The sequence below is a fragment of the Nematocida minor genome (genome assembly GCF_024244105.1).
Source record: "Nematocida minor strain JUm1510 chromosome Unknown 7875, whole genome shotgun sequence".
Classification (NCBI taxonomy): domain Eukaryota; kingdom Fungi; phylum Microsporidia; genus Nematocida; species Nematocida minor.
Window position 1 is genome coordinate 1 of NW_026250396.1, and position 18,480 is coordinate 18,480.

At 43.0% G+C, this 18,480-nt stretch overlaps 13 protein-coding genes across 13 annotated transcripts; 6 read left to right on the forward strand and 7 right to left on the reverse strand.

Moving 5' to 3' along the window:
* Positions 1-3,409, forward strand: NEMIN01_0900 (uncharacterized protein; the record flags this gene model as incomplete). Its single annotated transcript, XM_051476842.1, has 1 exon — positions 1-3,409. A coding segment is annotated over one exon (3,409 nt), but the record flags the coding sequence as incomplete, so codon positions are not given.
* A 59-nt stretch (positions 3,410-3,468) lies between these two features.
* On the forward strand, positions 3,469-3,723 carry NEMIN01_0890 (uncharacterized protein; the record flags this gene model as incomplete). Its single annotated transcript, XM_051476832.1, has 1 exon — positions 3,469-3,723. One exon carries the CDS (start codon positions 3,469-3,471, stop codon positions 3,721-3,723), a length of 255 nt encoding a protein of 84 aa, XP_051332792.1.
* A 229-nt stretch (positions 3,724-3,952) lies between these two features.
* NEMIN01_0901 (uncharacterized protein) lies at positions 3,953-5,611 on the reverse strand (the record flags this gene model as incomplete). Its single annotated transcript, XM_051476843.1, has 1 exon — positions 3,953-5,611. One exon carries the CDS (start codon positions 5,609-5,611, stop codon positions 3,953-3,955), a length of 1,659 nt encoding a protein of 552 aa, XP_051332803.1.
* Positions 5,612-6,094: 483 nt separating this feature from the next.
* Positions 6,095-7,930, reverse strand: NEMIN01_0902 (V-type H+-transporting ATPase subunit A; the record flags this gene model as incomplete). The annotated part of the gene is made up of 1 exon (XM_051476844.1): positions 6,095-7,930. The coding sequence occupies one exon, from the start codon at positions 7,928-7,930 to the stop codon at positions 6,095-6,097; it is 1,836 nt and encodes a 611-aa protein (XP_051332804.1).
* Positions 7,931-8,054: 124 nt separating this feature from the next.
* NEMIN01_0903 (uncharacterized protein) lies at positions 8,055-8,597 on the reverse strand (the record flags this gene model as incomplete). The annotated part of the gene is made up of 1 exon (XM_051476845.1): positions 8,055-8,597. The coding sequence occupies one exon, from the start codon at positions 8,595-8,597 to the stop codon at positions 8,055-8,057; it is 543 nt and encodes a 180-aa protein (XP_051332805.1).
* Positions 8,598-8,608: 11 nt separating this feature from the next.
* NEMIN01_0891 (uncharacterized protein) lies at positions 8,609-8,851 on the forward strand (the record flags this gene model as incomplete). The annotated part of the gene is made up of 1 exon (XM_051476833.1): positions 8,609-8,851. One exon carries the CDS (start codon positions 8,609-8,611, stop codon positions 8,849-8,851), a length of 243 nt encoding a protein of 80 aa, XP_051332793.1.
* A 157-nt stretch (positions 8,852-9,008) lies between these two features.
* Positions 9,009-10,616, reverse strand: NEMIN01_0904 (adenylyltransferase and sulfurtransferase; the record flags this gene model as incomplete). The annotated part of the gene is made up of 1 exon (XM_051476846.1): positions 9,009-10,616. One exon carries the CDS (start codon positions 10,614-10,616, stop codon positions 9,009-9,011), a length of 1,608 nt encoding a protein of 535 aa, XP_051332806.1.
* A 194-nt stretch (positions 10,617-10,810) lies between these two features.
* Positions 10,811-12,052, forward strand: NEMIN01_0905 (glycylpeptide N-tetradecanoyltransferase; the record flags this gene model as incomplete). Its single annotated transcript, XM_051476847.1, has 1 exon — positions 10,811-12,052. The coding sequence occupies one exon, from the start codon at positions 10,811-10,813 to the stop codon at positions 12,050-12,052; it is 1,242 nt and encodes a 413-aa protein (XP_051332807.1).
* Positions 12,053-12,361: 309 nt separating this feature from the next.
* On the reverse strand, positions 12,362-14,131 carry NEMIN01_0906 (AMP deaminase; the record flags this gene model as incomplete). Its single annotated transcript, XM_051476848.1, has 1 exon — positions 12,362-14,131. One exon carries the CDS (start codon positions 14,129-14,131, stop codon positions 12,362-12,364), a length of 1,770 nt encoding a protein of 589 aa, XP_051332808.1.
* Positions 14,132-14,596: 465 nt separating this feature from the next.
* NEMIN01_0907 (uncharacterized protein) lies at positions 14,597-15,289 on the reverse strand (the record flags this gene model as incomplete). Its single annotated transcript, XM_051476849.1, has 1 exon — positions 14,597-15,289. One exon carries the CDS (start codon positions 15,287-15,289, stop codon positions 14,597-14,599), a length of 693 nt encoding a protein of 230 aa, XP_051332809.1.
* Positions 15,290-15,322: 33 nt separating this feature from the next.
* Positions 15,323-16,093, forward strand: NEMIN01_0908 (uncharacterized protein; the record flags this gene model as incomplete). Its single annotated transcript, XM_051476850.1, has 1 exon — positions 15,323-16,093. The coding sequence occupies one exon, from the start codon at positions 15,323-15,325 to the stop codon at positions 16,091-16,093; it is 771 nt and encodes a 256-aa protein (XP_051332810.1).
* Positions 16,094-16,352: 259 nt separating this feature from the next.
* Positions 16,353-16,985, reverse strand: NEMIN01_0909 (transcription initiation factor TFIID subunit 8; the record flags this gene model as incomplete). The annotated part of the gene is made up of 1 exon (XM_051476851.1): positions 16,353-16,985. One exon carries the CDS (start codon positions 16,983-16,985, stop codon positions 16,353-16,355), a length of 633 nt encoding a protein of 210 aa, XP_051332811.1.
* Positions 16,986-17,000: 15 nt separating this feature from the next.
* Positions 17,001-18,308, forward strand: NEMIN01_0910 (RuvB-like protein 2; the record flags this gene model as incomplete). Its single annotated transcript, XM_051476852.1, has 1 exon — positions 17,001-18,308. One exon carries the CDS (start codon positions 17,001-17,003, stop codon positions 18,306-18,308), a length of 1,308 nt encoding a protein of 435 aa, XP_051332812.1.
* Between the last annotated feature and the right edge of the window lie 172 nt (positions 18,309-18,480).

Below are 18,480 nucleotides of genomic sequence, written 5' to 3' on the forward strand. Positions count from 1 at the left end.
TGTGCTAGAGAGACTGGATGCTCTGTATAAAGCAGCGAATAAGCTGGACTCAAGCACACACAGGCTGTACATATCGCTGAAGACAGCTGAGAGCAGAATATTTCCTAGCACGGCATGCACCACCTTGGACACGATTATACAGAAGATAGAGAAAGATGGGCTGCCAAAAGACCTGAATGGCGCAGTGGCTGAGCTCCTGGGCAGCATGAACATGGACAGAGAAACAGTAAAGATGGAAATAGAAAAAAGAGTAAATAGAAAAACAGCGCAAAATCTGCTCCCCATTCTGTCTCTTGTTCGGCCTGTAAATAAAATGCCAGAAATGGTAAATATTCAGTTGAGGGACAGATTTAGGCCAGTGGCAGTAATGGAGGCTGTGCAGCTGTTCCAGTGGGAGGAGCCTGTTAGCATAAACTCCGACAGGTATGCACAGATAAAGGAGCACACAGAGCAAATAGCAGGATTTCGCAACCCCAAGGGCATTATCCTGTTTTTCATCAAAGAATCGCAGAATCCCCTGATTGCAGCATTTGCTGAAGCAGCAGAAACAACGCCCGAGCTGCTGGCTGATTTATTTCCTATAGCTCTGTATGCATCTCTTCGCGAGATGCCAGAGTGCCTGAAAATGAAAGTGGTTGATGCGATAGGAGAGGCTGCATCTTCTCTCGAGAACGGACAGAGACTGCGAAGGATTATGATGGAAGGCTTAGAGTATGTTGTTATGGCATCGTGTGCAGCATCTGAGGCAGAGTACGCAATGAAATACATTTCACCCGGTCGAAGAAACATATATGTACAAAAAGTGTCCCCTGAGAATGAAAGTATACAGCTTATTTATTTTGCAAAAACAGAGCCCAAAGAATTTGATGTACTTATTCAGCATAAAAACAAACAGAAACAAGGAGAAGATCGGTACGAAGAGAATATAAACACTAAGCAAGTAAAAGCACTCAAAGATGCGTCGTATAGTGTGGTAGAGTGTCTGAGAAGTACAGATGATCCACTAAAGACAGAAAAGCTGCTAGATAAGGCGCTTGATGCACTGGTAAAATGGGAAGTGCCGTATGTCTCTGAGCTCTTCTCCATCAGCAATTCATCGTCACCTAATGCAACGCTTGAAGCAGTGCAGGCGCTAGACCTAGCTGTGTCCAGTGACTTAGACAGTATGTATACGCCTGGATGGATGCGAATCATAAAAAGATCAGAAGCAGTGGCTATGAAGATACTAAATGCAAAATGTCAGTCACCACCCAACAAAAAAGAAGAATCAGAGCACATAGTTAAAACATGCATGGAGTACAGAACAAGCATCCGCAACGAGATCATTTCTGCAGCTATGCATCCCTCATCTCTACTGTCTTTCTGCACTGAGGCAGCATATTCGCCTTTTTCTAGCATACTTGCTGAGGCAGTGCAAAAAAAAGATGCTAAGCTGGCTAGAGGCCTTATGATGCTAGAGGTGCCAGGAGAGAATAAAATACTGCTCGCAGAAAAAATAGCAAATGCAGCTACAACAAGCTGGGCTGTGAGTAAAAAGGAGTGCACAGAGATTATAAACAGCACACTAGATGATGAAACCATTATGCAATCCAAGGATGTGCTTGATTCTGTGGAAAAAAGAGCATTCACTCAGTGGGGAAGAATGGAGTTCACAAAGGCGCCTCTGAAAAAAAGAATAGAAATACTAAAAGAACTAGTTAAGACACAAGAAGCAAAGGAGGATGCAGCCCTCTTTCTTTCTCTTCTTAAAGAAACTAGCCCTGGCGATGATACACATTCAGCAATACTGGAAATAATTGAAGAAATAAGACCGGAGCACATCCTTGAAAACATGTACGAGCTATTCCAACTAGAAGAGACACACTCTACCTACACATCAGCCATAGTAAAAAGACTGATCGAGTACTCGCCAGAAAGAGCCTCCTTCCTTTGGGCAGTGCAGAGTGCTTCTCCTTCCGTTTTGTCTAACGGCTTATCAATGGATGTGTCTATCTCATCTGTGGCCGCTGAGTATGTGAAAGTGATGCAGGAGATAGTGCAGAGTGCAGGAGACATTTTGTACAGTAAATTGGCTAGATTTAAAATGCAGAAAAAATGCCATACAAAGACAGAGGCCAGACCGTTTACACAGGAGATCACAGAGACACAGAAAACAGCACAGCCGCAGCATTCGCATGACCAGTGTCTCAAACAGCTCCTTAGCAGCATTGAAAGCGTAGTAGAACAGCCAATATACAGAGCAGCAGAGAAAAGTGAAGAAAGTGTGCACGCCGCCATAAGAGAAATTCAGGAGATTGGAAGGATCGCAAATAAAACGCCTGCCTGGAAGACTCTCCTTATAAATAGAGTCAACCGAGTGGCGGGGATACTGGCCCAGTCGCAGCCCAAGGCTATTTATCTGAGCAAAAGAGCCGAGGATATTTTGGCGAAGTCGTATCTTCCGGGTACAGATATAAAAGTCTACAAAATAGAAAAAAAAGTAGAGATTATTTCTTCTCTTCAGAATCCAAGACTTATCACACTGATAGGCATAGATGGTGTGAAGAGACAGTATCTAGTGAAAATAGAAAGAGACTCAGAAGTAGAGAGAACAATCGCAAAGATCTTTAAAATCATGGATGCACAGGTTCCAGACACATATGAAATACTTCCCAATCAGATTCTCATTACAGCGTACATACCAAACAGCCAGTCGCTAAGAGAGGCTATCCTTGAAATGCGCAGGGACAAACAGGAAGAGAACAAAACAAGGTCTAAGTCGCTGGAAAGAAGGGAAAAAGAGGAAATAGGAAGACTGTGTACAAATTATAACGACCTAAGAGAGCTCGAAAAGATGGAGATATATCTAAAGGTAACTGACTTTGCAGCTAAAGAAATAAAATGGTGGATATCCAAGCACACGCACACTGTCCACTCTTACTTAGAAAGAGTTCGCACATTCTCGAGGACATATTTGTACAACAGTCTTGCTGCGTACAGTGTAGGATTGGGTGATAGACACCCTGGGAACATTCTACTACTCGCAGACGCATCGGCAATGCACATAGACTATGTTGACTCTTTTGACACACTGAATACAAGGGAAAAGTACCGAGAGAGAGTTCCACTAAGGCTAACGCCAATGATACTGAATTCCATAGGGCCAGAAGCTGCAGAGAGAATGGTAGTAGAGGGCCTGAGAATGTTCCGTACGTATGAAAAAGGCAGAAACAGCATAGACGCAGCCATTGCCCTTCTTTTTCTCAGAAGGAAAATGTTCCGTAAACTGTCTAAAACGGCAGTGCAGGAACAGATACACTGCAAACTGGTGGTGGACGACGAAGAGAAAGAGATAAACAGGCTGTACAAACAAGCAACCTCGCTTGAAGAAATATCGCAGATGTATCTCGGATGGATGCCCTTTTGGTAGCTGGATAGCAAAGAAATAAAGAACTTCTATAGAAAGAATTTGAGCTAGTAAAATGTTTTATGGATGCGTTTAATTTAGCAAGAGAGCTGGTAGGAAAGAAAGAGACAGAAGAGGATGCACTGCTTGCCCAGCTGCAATCAGTGAAGGAGCCTGTTAATTTTAAGGGAGCTGTGCAGCTGGGAAAGTATCTGTACAGGACAGAACAAAACCAGTTGGTGTCTCTAGCCATTGCCAAGAGCAAACCGAAGAATGGAGTAGCACACGGGATGATAGAGATCAATGGACTGTGCATCTATGTATTTACAAACGAATAAAAGATTAAGTAGACTTATGATTCAAAGACTCTTAAAAAGTCTATTTTCCATATTTGGCAATGGTATCTTGTTCCAAGGAGTTTTGTCTTGTATGGAATGTGTGATAAGAGCTAAAAGATGGTTATATTTAGGTAAGACAGAAGAAGAATAAGAGCGCAATATTAGGAGGTGTGCATGCATAGTGATATGTTTATTTTTGGATTTCTATTTGTTTCTATGAAGGCTAGGCTTACTTCGTCTTCTTCTCTCCATTCAGTATATCTATTTTCTGTGCTAGAGAAATCGAGCAGTCTTCCATTGCTCTTTTGATAACATTGATGGGCTCATTGCCAATTTTCTCGTTGGGAGAGAATAAACTGGTTGCAGTTGGAGTAACGTACGCATACTTCCCTGGCAGTTTTGATTTGTTTTCCATCTCCAGGAAAGATGCAATGGCTTGGCTGTCCATAGTGTGCTTCATAAAAGTGGTTCCAACCGTAGGAGCCGTCATTTTACTCTCTAGAAGAGCTATATAGCTTCTGGCTATCTCAGTCAAAAAGCACCTGAATGGGTACTTCCCCAGGAAATACTGCATTTCAAACGAAATCAAAGTAATAAATCTATCGATAAAAGTACAGGTTTCATCCATATATTTGGTGTAGATTCTGATTGTTTTTGTTACGTCGCCAAGATTTTTAATATTTGGGTTCTTCACTCCGTCGATACTTAGCAGTGTAATGTTGTGCACATCGTTTAGCTGGTTCTCCAGGTGTGTGTTTAGTGCGCCCTTTCTTCTGGCAGAGCCTCCCATTGCTATATAATTTATTATGTTCGTCAGGAAGAAGTCCAGAGATCTTTCTTCTTTGTTTGTGTAGAAGATCTTTGAGTTCTTCACTTTTCTGACCATCTTAGCCATCGTGTTGATGTACAGCTCGTTGTCTATGTTGGCTGAGTGCTGTATGTTTGCCAAGAATTCCAGAATATACCCCACTGTCACCTCTTCTTCTCTTATTTTATTCTTTCTCAGTCTTTCTCTGTGCTTCTCTATTATGTCCAGAGCTTCTTTGTCTTTTCCGTTGCTCTTAGCACTTTTTTTCAGAGCATTGTAGGAGACCAAGTTGTCCACTGCTCTGTAGATGTTGGCGAGCACTGTCTCCAGCGGATCCACAGCTCCCACTATTCTCCTGTACGTTGCCTTGTACGGGTTTGTAACGATTATTCGCAGCATAAGATCCAGAACATTTCGCATTTCCTCTTCAATTCCTGTTTCTTGAATGGGCTTGTTCATTATTTTCAGAATGAGATCAATGTTCCTCTGAGTCTGTCCAGTGAGCAACCAATTGAATGTGGCTAACAGTGTTTCGTCTGTACACTTGCTGTCAGCCAGTATTTTCTGAGCTTCTAAAAACTCCTGCGGATCATCTGTCATGAGCAAGATGTATCTTAGATTGTCACTTTTCTGCAAGACATTGCTAACTGCACTTGCCAGCTGTTTATTCTTTGCCTTTTCAATGTGCTCTTTGTACTGGAGCTGCAGATTCTTGAGAACTTTTTCCATGTTTTCTACCTTTTTCTTTGCATCGGATACTTCTACTTCTTCAGCTTCATCTTCTCTCTTAGCGTAAGTTTTTTCAAATAGCGCCTTCTCTCCGAGTTTCTTGTAGTTCCACATAATAAGAGAGTTTATATCAATGGACTCTAAAAGCCTTCTTGGATCGCTGCCTGCTTCCTCAACTTTTACCTCGGGAGCTTTTTCTTCAACTTTATCTTCTCCAAATAGCTTAGTTAAAAAGCCAGTGTAGTACGCAATGGTTGCAATAATTAGAACTGCTAGAACAGAAATTGCCACTATAAAGAAATTTCTTTTCATTATTCTTTTCTTTTCATCTGTTTCTTTGCCGTCGTTCATTTTCCCCGTGCTGATTTTGAAAATATTTTATTAGCTAGAGTTTTATTATAATTGGTGCACGCTGAGTAAAATATGAACAACCGACCAATGCAAAGCCCAGCAGAAACCAATATGAAAAAAGAGAGATAGAAAGACAGAGCCAACAATATTTCTCTTAAATAACAGCCACAGAAGTAAGCAGATGCAAAAAGCACCTGAAAGGATCCACACAGGACTAATAAGAGGCAGTACAATGAAGTAAAGTGCCAAATAGAGAACATCCAGTATAAGAACAAATTATTATTCTTACCAATAAAATTACCATAGAAGTATGTACTAAATAGAAATAGCAGGTTTATTCAGCAGAGTATCTTATTTATTCATTCTTCCAGCGCCTACATCTCTCTTAAAGAGCAATCAGTGCTATCATTTCCTAATTGGGGAAGAAGCGTAATCAATTCTGCACAATTTATTAGTAATCTGGTAGAATTTCACACTGCGTTGTTATTCCGTGAGCATCCGCACTGCTGCAGTTATGTTGCTCTCTAGAGCCTGCAGGTTCTCTGCCACCGTCCTTTCTCCCTTTGCTGGGTCTTCGAACTTCATGCGCGTGAGTCTGTAGTATATGTCCTGTGTCTCGTTCTGCAGGAACTCCCATGAAGGAACAACGCGCGTGTCTATTAGCTCTCTGCACTTCGTGTAGTAGTAAACTATTATGTTGCTCATCATCACAGTCTTGTAGAACGGACAGTATTTATCATACGCTGACACTCCGTTCTGCTGCAGGAAGTCTTCCTTGATCACCCTTGCGATGCTCATCTCCAGTTTCTCCAGCTCGCCCAGGGACCCCTTTCCAACGAGCTGCACAATCTCGCTCAGTGACTCTTCCTTCTGCAGGAGCTCTTTGATTGTTCGCATGGACTCTGAGTACGTTGCATTGTACTCGGTGTGGTACGGGAGCAATAGATCGATGTACTTCGAGTAGCTTACATTCCAGTTCACGCTCGGGAAGTGTTTCCTCTGCGCAAGCTTCTTGTCTAGGCCCCAGAAGACCTGCACGATTCCCAGCGTAGCTGATGTCACGGGATCCGAAAAGTCTCCACCCGGGGGGGATACAGCCCCAACAACCGTCACACTCCCTCGCCTGCCCTCACTGCTTAGACACTCGGTGTATCCTGCTCTTTCGTAGAAGAATGCAAGCCTAGCCCCTAAGTACGCAGGATATCCGCTATCTGCAGGCATTTCAGCGAGTCTACCGCTTATCTCTCGAAGGGCTTCAGCCCATCTGGAGGTAGAGTCTGCCATCATGGACACATTGTACCCTTGATCTCTGTAGAACTCTGCAATGGTAATTCCTGTGTAGATAGATGCCTCTCTGGCAGCTACAGGCATATTGGATGTATTTGCTATGAGCACAGTTCTCTTCATGATGGACTCTTCCTTTCCATTGACTGTTACTTTGAGGGTTGGGAACTCTTCGAGGACTTCGCTCATTTCATTCCCTCTTTCTCCACATCCCACATAGACTATTACGTCAGAGTTGGAATACTTCGAGAGAGACTGAGAGATGACTGTCTTGCCGCACCCAAAGGCGCCGGGAATAGCTGCAGTGCCTCCCTGCACGCACGGGAACATGGCATCTAGTAGTCTCTGTCCAGTAAATAGCTGCTGGACAGGTCTTAGCTTCTTCTTTATGGGCCTGGGAGATCTAACTGGCCACACTTGGTACATCCTTTCGTGGCTCACTGTGCTATTTTCGCTGTTCATTTCCAGCAGTATGTGATCAACTGTGTACTCACCTGCTGGAGATATGCTGGTGACTACCCCCCCTGGGCTCGTGGGAGAAACCATGAGCTTAAGGACGAGGAGAGTATTCTCTTGCACAGTTCCAAATACATCGCCAGGGCCCAGAGTGTCACCCACTGCTACAGATGGAACAAATGGCCAATGCTTTGTTCTGTCTAGTGCAGGGGTGGATATTCCGTTGGGGATGTAGAGACTTTTTGTTTGCTCGTATATGTTGCGAAGAGGTCTTTGTATTCCATCGAATATGTTGTTGAGAAGCCCAGGGCCCAGCTCAACGCACAGGGGGTGTCCCAGGCGGAGCACAGGGTCACCTACGCCGAGCCCCGAAGTTTCTTCGTAGACTTGGATTGTGATCTTATCTCCCTCTATTTTAATGACTTCACCGAGCAGTCCCTGGTGCCCTACCTTGGCTAGCTCGTACATTGCGCACCCAAGCATATTTTCTGCTACAACAACAGGCCCGCTGACCATATACACACTGCCTGTCATGTTCTCTTCCTCTCTGCTTAAGGAAAGAAACTCATTTCTGCTCATATTGCAAAAAAAATAAGCAAAATTAATATTTATTCTCAGCAGATGGTCTTATCTAAATGTGGAAATGCACGAAGCAGAGTTTTCTAGTGATTGGAATAGTGCAGGAAATGCAAATTACTCTGTTTCACTGGTGTACGGTGTACTTGTGTGGAGAGGTGTGGTGGTGTAGTAAGCGCACTTCTATGTCTTTTTCTCTGATGGTTATAGCTGTGCTGTGTGTGTGCATTGTAGATATGGCCAGTGGCTGCAATCTCACTAGCACGTATGCCTTGTATATTTCTCTGTAGTCTGTTTGTGTGATTGATCTGTTGATAATAAAAATGATTTTATTTTTTCTCTCTATCTGTCCTATTTCTTTGTTCTTCTGGTCTACTATTGTCACTTCATTCTTTGAAATTGTGTTGCTTCTGTGCTTCCATCCGTCTATGATGAGCACTTCTGTCTCTGGCTCCACTTCTATCGATGCTGCATTTGTTTCCAACAGTGAAATTCCCTTTTTTGTGCTGTACTCTGACAGCATCCGGTGGTAGGAGATCAGCTGGTGCTGCGGAAACTCTCTGAATATTTCGAGCATGAAAGGGTCTGCACGGGCACCTAAGTGCTCATCTACAAATACCACTTTTCCAAGCAATTCTTGTTTACTACTTACTTTTAGAACGTATTCCATTAAAAAATTAAATGCAAAGCCGGCTGGAGTTAAGAATAACCACCGAGAAGAATAAAATTCTGAAAGAGGCACTCGCGGGGCTGGTGGAGGGAATTACTCTAGAAGAAGAGGGCAGCGAGCTTGTGATAAAACTAGAAGAAAGCGGTAGATTGATAAAAAATGCACACATTGTAGTTTCGTACACCAACTATGTACTTAAGACAATAAACGAACTTGCACAGCTCGAAGAAAAAGAAAAACAGAGAAAAGAATAAAGATAAATGCAGCTTAGAGCAGACAGACTAGTATGTATGAGTACTGAAAGGATCTCATAGGAAATATTTTACTATGCATTTGCATCTAATATAAAACATTTTAAACAGATAGAATCGGTAGGTTAAGTAAATGTCTGAAACTTGATCAAAGACTCTTTTATTTATTTTCAACTTTTCTTTTACTGTGCTTAACATAAGACTGAGCTCCTCCTGAAACATTCATCGCATTGAAGATACCCAGAAACTTCTTAGATGTAGTTCCATTCCTACAGCACAGGACAATCTGTCTATTTCTTGCTTTTCTGTTTATCATCTCGTGCGCCTTCTTTGGGTTATCGATTATGTCGCTAAGAGTGTAGAGATACGTACTAGGAATGGGGAGTATTCTCTGCTCTGCCTCTGGCCGTATGTCTACAACAAAGTACAGGGTGCTATATGATAGCACAGCCTCCCACTCTATCTCGGATGGCGAGTGTTTAGCATTCATTTTTTCGTTACTTTTTGATGTATCAATACTATTGGATGAAGAATCTACGGTCTCATTGCTTTCTCCTTCTATACTCTTATTTCCTGCTCCATCTGATTCTTTCTCTTTTGTTTCCATCTTTTCGTGTGCTCTACTGTCTACTTTATCACTCATCTTTATATCAGATATTTTATCTGCTATTTCACTGATCAGACACGACCCTGCCTCTGCATCTATTTCTTCTATCTTTCTGTTCTCTTCTAGTATCATTTTCTTTTTCTCGGAGAGCGTCATCCTGGACAGTGCTTTGCACACCGCGCACTCTTTCTTTATCAGATTGATATTCATGTATTCTCCTTTTAATCCATTGGTGTACACGAAGCTGTCGCCCAGAGACACACCAAGAGTCACTTTCATTGCCTCAGTGGCCATCACTGACCCAACCACCCCGCACATACTTCCTATTATTCCAGCACTAGCACAGCTTCCACTTGAATATTTGGAAATAGAAGGATGGACACATCGGTAGCATATTTTGTTGAGAGTGTAGATGTGTCCTTCCCACCTTAAAGACGATCCGCCTATGTACGGAAGAGATCTTGCTCTGCAGTAGTCACTTAGCAAGTATCGAAGAGATCTGTTGTCACCACAGTCCATCACTAAGTCATACTTTGCGCCAATTTCCCAGATGTTATGCGGGGTTATCTTTGGGTATGTTTTGTACACAGTGGAGGACGAGAGACTGGATAGATACTTGACTGCTTCTTCTGTTTTTGATTGTCCAACGGACATTTCCTTATACAGCACCTGCCTATTTAGGTTTGAGTCTTCAACTGTATCTGAGTCACAGACGCCCAGGTGTCCTACGCCCATTGCAGCCAGGTACATCAGCACAGGGGAACCTAGCCCTCCTGCGCCCACAACCAGAATCCTTGCTTCTTTTAGCTTGTGCTGTCCCTCCAGCCCTATTTCCTTAATTATCATTTGTCTGGAGTACCTGTCTATATAGGAGAGAGGGAGTAAGTTTCTACCATTTTTATTCTTCTCATCTATAGATGCATTTGTAGGCTCTTCATCTGTTTCTTCGTTGCTAATTGGCCTATCCTGTTTCGTATGTAAAATATTTTCCGTTATTAAATTGCTTTTGCGCTCTTTGTTCTCATCATCCGCATGTGTCCTGTTGATCGAGCCATTCTCAGAGGAAAATAGCCTGCACTCTTCGTTTGAGCTGCATGTCTGGGCAGCTTTTCCACTGTGCGCTATTTCTTCTTTTTTCTCTGTCTCTGTTCTCTGCGCCATGCTCTTTCTAAATCTAAATTTCTTGAAAAACTTTATTCATATTGAAATCTTTCGACTCTTTTTATTTGCTCTTTCATTTCTGCTATTTCCTTGGACTCCCAGTTCTGTAGTATTCTGTTTATGTCCTGATCCATCTCCGTCTCTTTAATGAAAATTGCTCTCTTTTCTTTCAACATTCCTTTTTTTATAAACAAATGTTAGAAGAAGAGAAGAGAGAAAATAACAAAATAGAAGAAGGCAACAAAATAAAAGAGCGAACACGCGAGGAAAAAAACAGAACAGCGTACAAAGTAGTCAATGAAACACTTCTGAGAGAGCATGCTTTTTGGTCAAAGGAGCCACTGGGCAAAAAACAAACAGATTTCAAAGATAGTAAAAAAGAACAAACAACAACAAAAGATGCCCAGCAAAAAATAGTGGTAGATGGTGCTCCTGGCAGGGACACATCAGAGCTCTCTCTAAGGACCGTGGAGATACCCAGCGAGCTTTCTTCTGTGACTGCCCTGCTGATGAACCACTACATAGAAGACTCTACAGCCAGCTTTAGCCTCCAGTACTCTCAAGAGTTCCTCAAGTGGCAGCTCAGCTCGCCAAGCGTCTTCCCTGGGTGGAACGTAGGGATGTACGATGGCTCTGAGCTGGTGGGGTTTATATCTGCAGCGGCTATTAACATCAGAATCAAGGAGAGCAGGCCAAAGACAGCGGTTGTTAACTTTCTGTGCATCCACAAGGAGTACAGAAAAAGAAGACTCGCGCCTGTTCTCATCAAGGAAGTAACCAGGAGAGTAAACGAGGAGGGGATCTACACTGCTTTATTTACATCTGGCGAGAAATTGCCATATATTTTTACAAGATCGCGGTACTACCACAAAATACTCAGAAAAGGAGATTTGGTTGAAAGCGGGTTCTGCCACCCCGAAGATGTGTCCAACATAACAAAAGACATGCTATCACAGGACTCGCCAACTGTGCACTTCAGAAAGGCTGCTGACTCTGATCTGCCGCACATATTCGAAATGTACTGCGATAAATACAGTAAAATGGACATATCTGCAAACTACACGTACGAGCAGTTTGAGTACTATGTGTACAACAGGGACAGAGTGTCTGATCTGTTGATAAGTGATGATGGAAGCGAGTTTGTGTCGATTTTTTATCTGGATACAAGATCAGCCAAAACAGATAGCCGGATAAAAACAGCGTATCTCTCGTACCACAATATGAAGAATGGCACAGGGAGTATGCTCGGTCTTGTAGACTACCTGCTGAAAATGGACGAGTGCGATGTGCTCAATGCCCTAGAAATAGAGCACAACACAGAAAGTTTACTGCGCAGTGTGGGATTCATAAAGGGTGACGGAGTGATAAACTACTATCTCTTCAACTGGGACACCGAGATCATCCCTGCATGTAGAAACAGTTTTATCACAAGCTAAGAGAAAAGCACACTCTATCTTTTCCAGGAGTGTGGTAGTGCACTTAAAAATAAATATCTAACTAGTCTATGATACTGCACTCTCTTTACTTTTATTATCTACCAGTTGTCTCCCATCTGCTCCATCTTCTTTTTTCTATTCGTGTAACTCTTGTAGAATAATTTGCCCTAAATGAGAACTAAAATGTCTTACAAATAGAAAATTAAACTTAAGAGGAGTACATTTAATTTTTCTTACACTTTTCTTACACTTTCATTCTCACAAGAACTATTCACAAATTGCCATTAATTAAATACAAGACGAAGAGTTTTACTCAGGAGGCGGCTCTATCCTGTACGCGTACTTCTGCAGGATTGCGTACTCTTCAGATATTCTCTTCATTCTGTAGTTGAACCTTGTTGGCGGCACGTTTGTCTTTGCTTGGTCATTCACCAGCCTTCCATCTACCTCGTACTTTCCTATCCATTTCTCTTTTTCCTCTTTTCCGTAGTTGCTTATCAGCACGCTATTCCTGGCTATCTCGCACTGGTCGCACGATGAGAGCTTCCATATCTGCGAAGCTATGCTGTACTCCTCCATCAGAGGCTCTCGCGTGTAGTGGAACTGCAGCGGGTCGTCTGTAGACAGAGAGACATTCAGCCCTCTCTGAAAATAAAGAGGGAAAGGATTCTTCCTATACTCTATGAATAAAGAGTTATTGCTCAGCGGAGACATTGCTATGCCTATCTGTGCTAGGTAGTACAAATACTGTAGCACTGGAGACTTTCTTAGCTTGACGCCGTGTGCTATGCTCTTTGCAGTCAAAAAGGCATACGCCAGATGGTCAATGTCTCCTGACTCTCCTGCGTGGGGCCTAAATGCAAGCGGGTCTTTCCCCCGGCTGACTCTTATTCTGTTCACCACTGCTGTGTAGTAGTACATGTAGTACATGTAGTAGGAGTACGGGGGATTGTCCATGTGCGCCCACTTTAGGGGATGCCCTTTTTCAAAGTGATTTTTCTTGTCTTTGGCGCTCTCATCATCCACTGAGTCAAAGCCCACGACATTGCAGAGGAATGCGTCTATTATATCCTCTGTGCTGTGTGCTATTTTCTTATCTTTGGATAACATTTCTACTTTGGGACGAAGTGATGACTCTATCAGGGCGCTGAATATGTTGCTCAGAAACTCTGCATAGTTGCTGACATTCCCGTACCCTTTGAACACACCGTACAGCCTGGGGACCTGTATGTACCACCGCACACTCTCATTTTCTATCGAATGTTTATCCACCCATCTGCTGAGAACTTCCAGCTCGTTTTCCTTTTTTCCATACAGAGATATGCCCCACTCGCACTTTAGATACTCTTTTTCTTCTATTTCTTCTATTAGCTCCTGTGTCAGCTCTGCCAGGTATTTTCCGCCGATGTAGTTATCGTGCTTAAGAAAAACCTCTCTGAGAATTGGAGTGCCGTACGGGTTGTATTTAGAGTTGAATCTGTCGAATCTGTGAAATGTCTCCAGATTGGAGTGCGTGCCAAGACTATCCAGACAGAGCGTATCTACTGTTTTATTTATCCCTGAGAAGATGTCAGATAAGGTGTGCTTCTCTCCTGTCTTATCTTTGTACACTACATCTGCTCCAGAATCTCTCAGCTTCTTTTTGATGTATTTTAGCAGCCTTTTTGAGTTCATGCTTGCAGAGTGGTGCAAGTGCGTGTCTGCTTTAACCACCGTGTAGAAATCTTTGTTGGAGAGAGTTTTCTGTTCGTTTTTTTCTTTGCTGTGGAACTGGTTTATGTGCATCTTAAACTGCAGCTCGAGGTGCTCAAGGCGCTGGAAACAGTAGGACTTTAAGGGGCCGTTGTGAATAATGGAAGTCAGCAGGTCAATGTCTCTGTAGTACTCGGAAATCGAAGGAAGCTCTTCAGAGTCGCCCACAAGGCTCCAGTGCGAGTTTGCTTTTTCTGCAGAGAGAGTGCTGGGAACAGGATACCTCTTCCAAGATTTGTTCTGTTTGCTCACGCGTATGTACTTTTTCCTTAGCTCCAGGGCCTGCAGGAGGAGAGGGATCGCACGGGCTAAAGAATCTTCTTCCATGCTTATTAAAATTAATTGCTGGGACTCTATTAGTAAACACAATTAATTAATAGGGAAACACAATCATATCGCCCCATCAAAAACAACTACAAAAATAAAAGACTTATCCTATCTATAAACACTCTCATCTTCTCTGTATCAAGCCAGCTAATCATTAATATAACCTGAGAACATCAGAGAACAATTATCAGATTAAATTGCACTAAAATATTTACAAATAAAACTGTATCTGCGAACAGAGAATAAATTGCAGTGCTAATGTAAGAGTGGATAGTAGAAGAGTGCAGCTGTACTACACTAAAATGAAGATGTACGAACTTGCAGCTTTTATTTATATGTGAAAATCTGAGGAGATTCGTTTGTGAATTGGCAGTGGGTTTGCAAATAAAAGAAACAAGTCTGATGAAAACTGTGTGTCCGTTGAATTTGACAGAGAACAATCCGAGAAAAACCACTAGCCCTCGGCTACATATCCTCAACTCTCTGTTGTATTTTTATTAGATTAAGAATACTTGCAGGTGAATTCTTCAGCAGGTCTCTCAGCAAAGCTTTGTGCGCCCTGTTTGTCTTGCTGTCTTCTGTCTTTATGCTGAAGGGCTGGTCAAGGATCCCAGATAGCATGCAGTAGTACAGCACGGACTTATACGACAGCGAGTAAAAAGGGTAGCAGATGGACATGATTTTGTCTCCCTTGAATGCAGTGGTGTACTGAGCCACCTCCCCAGCAGTTATCATCTTCAGCAGCTCGTACGCCACCTCCACTGAGTACAGGCTAAATAAAACGCAATCGTAGTTATTGTCAAATCCGTACTCTCTCGCAGCCTCCACGCGGCCGCTGTGATTGGTGGCTATGGAGTCAATGTATATGCAGTTGGGTCTGCCCTGTGTGAAGGAGCAATAGTGATACTCCACCATCGATGATTTGCTCTCTCGCGTGAGCTTTTCAACAGCCCTCGAGGCCAAAGTGTCTTCAACCACCACCAGCACTTTTCGCACTCTGTGGCGGGGGGTGTGGGAGAGAGACTTTCTTATCTCGCCAAAGAATCCCTTTTGCAGACGTAGCATAAAGCACTGTGTGCAAAACATGCTCTGTGCAAGGAGGATTGTGGGAGATCCCTTGCAGCACGCGCACACTCTTAATATATCGCTTCTGTCCATTCTTATTTTTTGCGCAAATCGATTTATTTATAGATGGGAGCACTGGAGGGAGTAAAAAAAGATGCATCGATAGAGAAGCTGGGGAGCAGGGCGGAGACAACACTGGAGAGCATCAGGAAGGTGGCAGATGAAATAATCAGACAGAGCCAGACCATCAGCCGGTGGATAACAGAAACATCGCACGAGACGCAGAGACAGTACCAGAGACAGAGACAGCAGGCAATAAGAAAAGAGGGCATGCTGCAGGACACACTCGCTCAGCTAAAGGAGGAGAACAGCAAGCTACTAGAAGAGAGACAGAGGCTCGCACAGGAGACAGAAACAGAGCAGCAGGAGATAAGGGCGATGAAAGCAGAGCAGCAGGCCATAGAAGAAAGACAGAAGCAGGCTCTGAATAAGAAGTGCGCACTGAATGCATCGCTCGTGCAGATATCATCGGAGATAGGGCAGCTGAGAAGAGCGCTAAAGCAGGAGGAAGAAAAAGAGGAGAAAGAAGGAGAGAGAGTGCGGAAAGAGATGGAGTACTACTCAAATCTATTCGGTCTGACTATTAGCACGGTAGAAGGAGGATCAGTTTTATTCCTGTTTAAGATGGAGGAGAGTGAGTACTACTTCCAGATATCCGTGAGTAATGACGTATACAGCATAGTCAAAGCGAGCGCGAATGAAAAGATGTACAAGCCAGCCCTAGAGGAGCTAGAGAGTGGACACGATCTGTTCCTGTTTGTAAAGAGAATGAAAGAAGTATTTGAAGAAGAGCACAGAAGAAAAACAAAGGAGAACTGCGATAAAGCAGAGGTTTAGCCATCAAAATAACGGATAATTAAATCTTTTGGGTTTCTGCACTGTCTAAAAACAGTTCGATAGTATATCTAGGTAATGACTAATCCAGTAGATAATAGGTAATTAACATAAATTAATTGAATATTTAATAGCTCGTGCGTAGATGAATATCAGATGGATAATTTTCTACTCTGGTGATTTTCTATTTAGCTATTTTTGGAGGATTAATGGCAGTGTGTAGAACAGTACTAATAAAGTGAAGGAAGTATACAGGTTTATTTCATAGCAGGTAGTTGGCGTATTTAGGAGACTTGCCGCTCTTTGCCATTATGGTGAATAGGTTCTCTACCACCTTTTTTGTTTGTTCGTTTCTTAGCCTGGCTTTCTGTGCTCTGTCGTCTGTTATTTTTCTCTTTATTGAGCTGTTCTTGAAGGTGTGGGCAGGAGGAAACTTGGGGAAGAACTCGTAGTAGTTCTGGGGATAGTCTACGTACGTGCAGGCATCACTTGCAAACTCGCAGTCTGCGGCATCTTCTGTCTCCTGCATTACTATCTTAATCGGGTCTATCTTTTTGCTCGTATTGTATAGGTTTAATAAGTCACCAAGAGAAACTCCATTGTAGCTGCTATTCGTAGCACTGTGGTTATTTCTGTGGTGTTTGCTCTCTTGGCGGGTGCTTTGGTCAAGATTCTGGCTGTTTATTTCCTGTATGATGATTGAAGCGTCCACAAGAGTGGGAAGTGTTCTTCTGCTCATTTCAGCCTGTCTCTTCAGCCTATTTCCTGTGTAGACTGTGTAGTTTAGCAATGCTTCTGTGAGAATATCCATCCCCTTGCTTTCCACGGAGGTAAATCCTTCTTCCTTCAGTATGGACGCTACTGCTGCTTTCATTGCTTCCTTTATACTCTCCATGTGTGAATATTTTTTATGTTTGAAAAAGTTAATTCGATTGCACTATTAGAGAGAGTTGGAATGCACTCGCACATACAGAGTCTGGGGATTGACAGAATAGAAGACACCCAGCAGCAGAAAAACGGAGGAAAAGACAGTATCTCATCCCTCAGCTGCTCAGGGCTCGTGGGAAGACACCAGGAGAGAAAGACGCTCTTTCTTCTATCTAAGCTAGTAGAACAGCACAAAAGCAGAACTATCTTGATCACAGGCCCATCAGGCTCTGGGAAGTCTGCGCTGGAATACGCACTGACCCAAGACCTAAAAAGGAAAGGAATTCCCTCAAAGACCATTTCAGCGAGCGAAATATTTTCATCATCGCTCAGTAAGACAGAGTCTTTAACACAGGCCATCCGAGAGTCTCTGGGCATTCGTGTGCAGGAGACGAGTAAAGTACTGGAGGGAGAAGTAGTGGAGATAATCACAGATCGAGAAAGAGCTACATCAGGCAGAGTTATAATGAAGACAACAGAGGTAGAGGCTGCATACACATTCGGAGCAGGAATAATGCAGGAAATGCACTCGGAAAGAGTTGAGGTTGGAGACATCATCTCAGTGAACAAGTCAACAGGCACTGTAAAAAGAAAGGGAAGATCGCTCAGCCAGTCGCGAGACTTTGAGGCTATCGGAGGAGCTGGGCAGTATCTCCCCTGTCCCGATGGAGAAATACTAAGAAACCAGGTAAATGTGCACACAGTTACATTCCATGAGATAGATATACTAAATAGCACACAGAACACTCTGCGCACGACGAAAGGAGAAATAGCGGTAGAGATCAGAGAGGCTGTAAACAACACAATGAAAGAGTGGATAGAAGAGGGAAGAGGCGAGCTTATCACAGGAGTGCTGTTCATTAACGAGTCAGAGCTCCTTGATGCAGAGTGCTATTCGTATCTTAATACTCTGTCAGAGGTATCTACATCGCCTGTGATTATGCTAAGCAGCAGCAAAGAAGAGTGTGCTGTTCGGGGGAGCAATGAAATGTGTAAGTATGGAATGCCTGCTGACTTTTACTCAAGGGTGCTGGAGATACGGCTTGGTGAATACACGGAAGAAGAGATAAAAGAGATCGTAAGAATAAGAGTGAAAGAAGAGTCAGACAAGATCACAGAAGAAGGAATAGAAGAAGTAAGCAAGCTGGCAATAGAGCACGGTCTGAGGTACGCCTTTAATATGCTATCGGTCCTGGATGTATATTCTGAGCGCGTAGGAAAAGAGATAGGAAAGAAAGAAGTGGAAGAAGTATCGATAATATTCCCTGTAGAAGAAAGCCTGGCATCTTAATTAGTGGTCTAAACATAATAATAAACAGTACTTAGTCTACTCTACACACTACAACCACACATTATAACTGCTACTTTTTGTGATGTGCTCTATTGGGTACATCTTATCTTTTAATCTTGCTGTATTTATACTTATTGACCAGTGTGCAATATCTCCTGTGATGGTTAGCTGA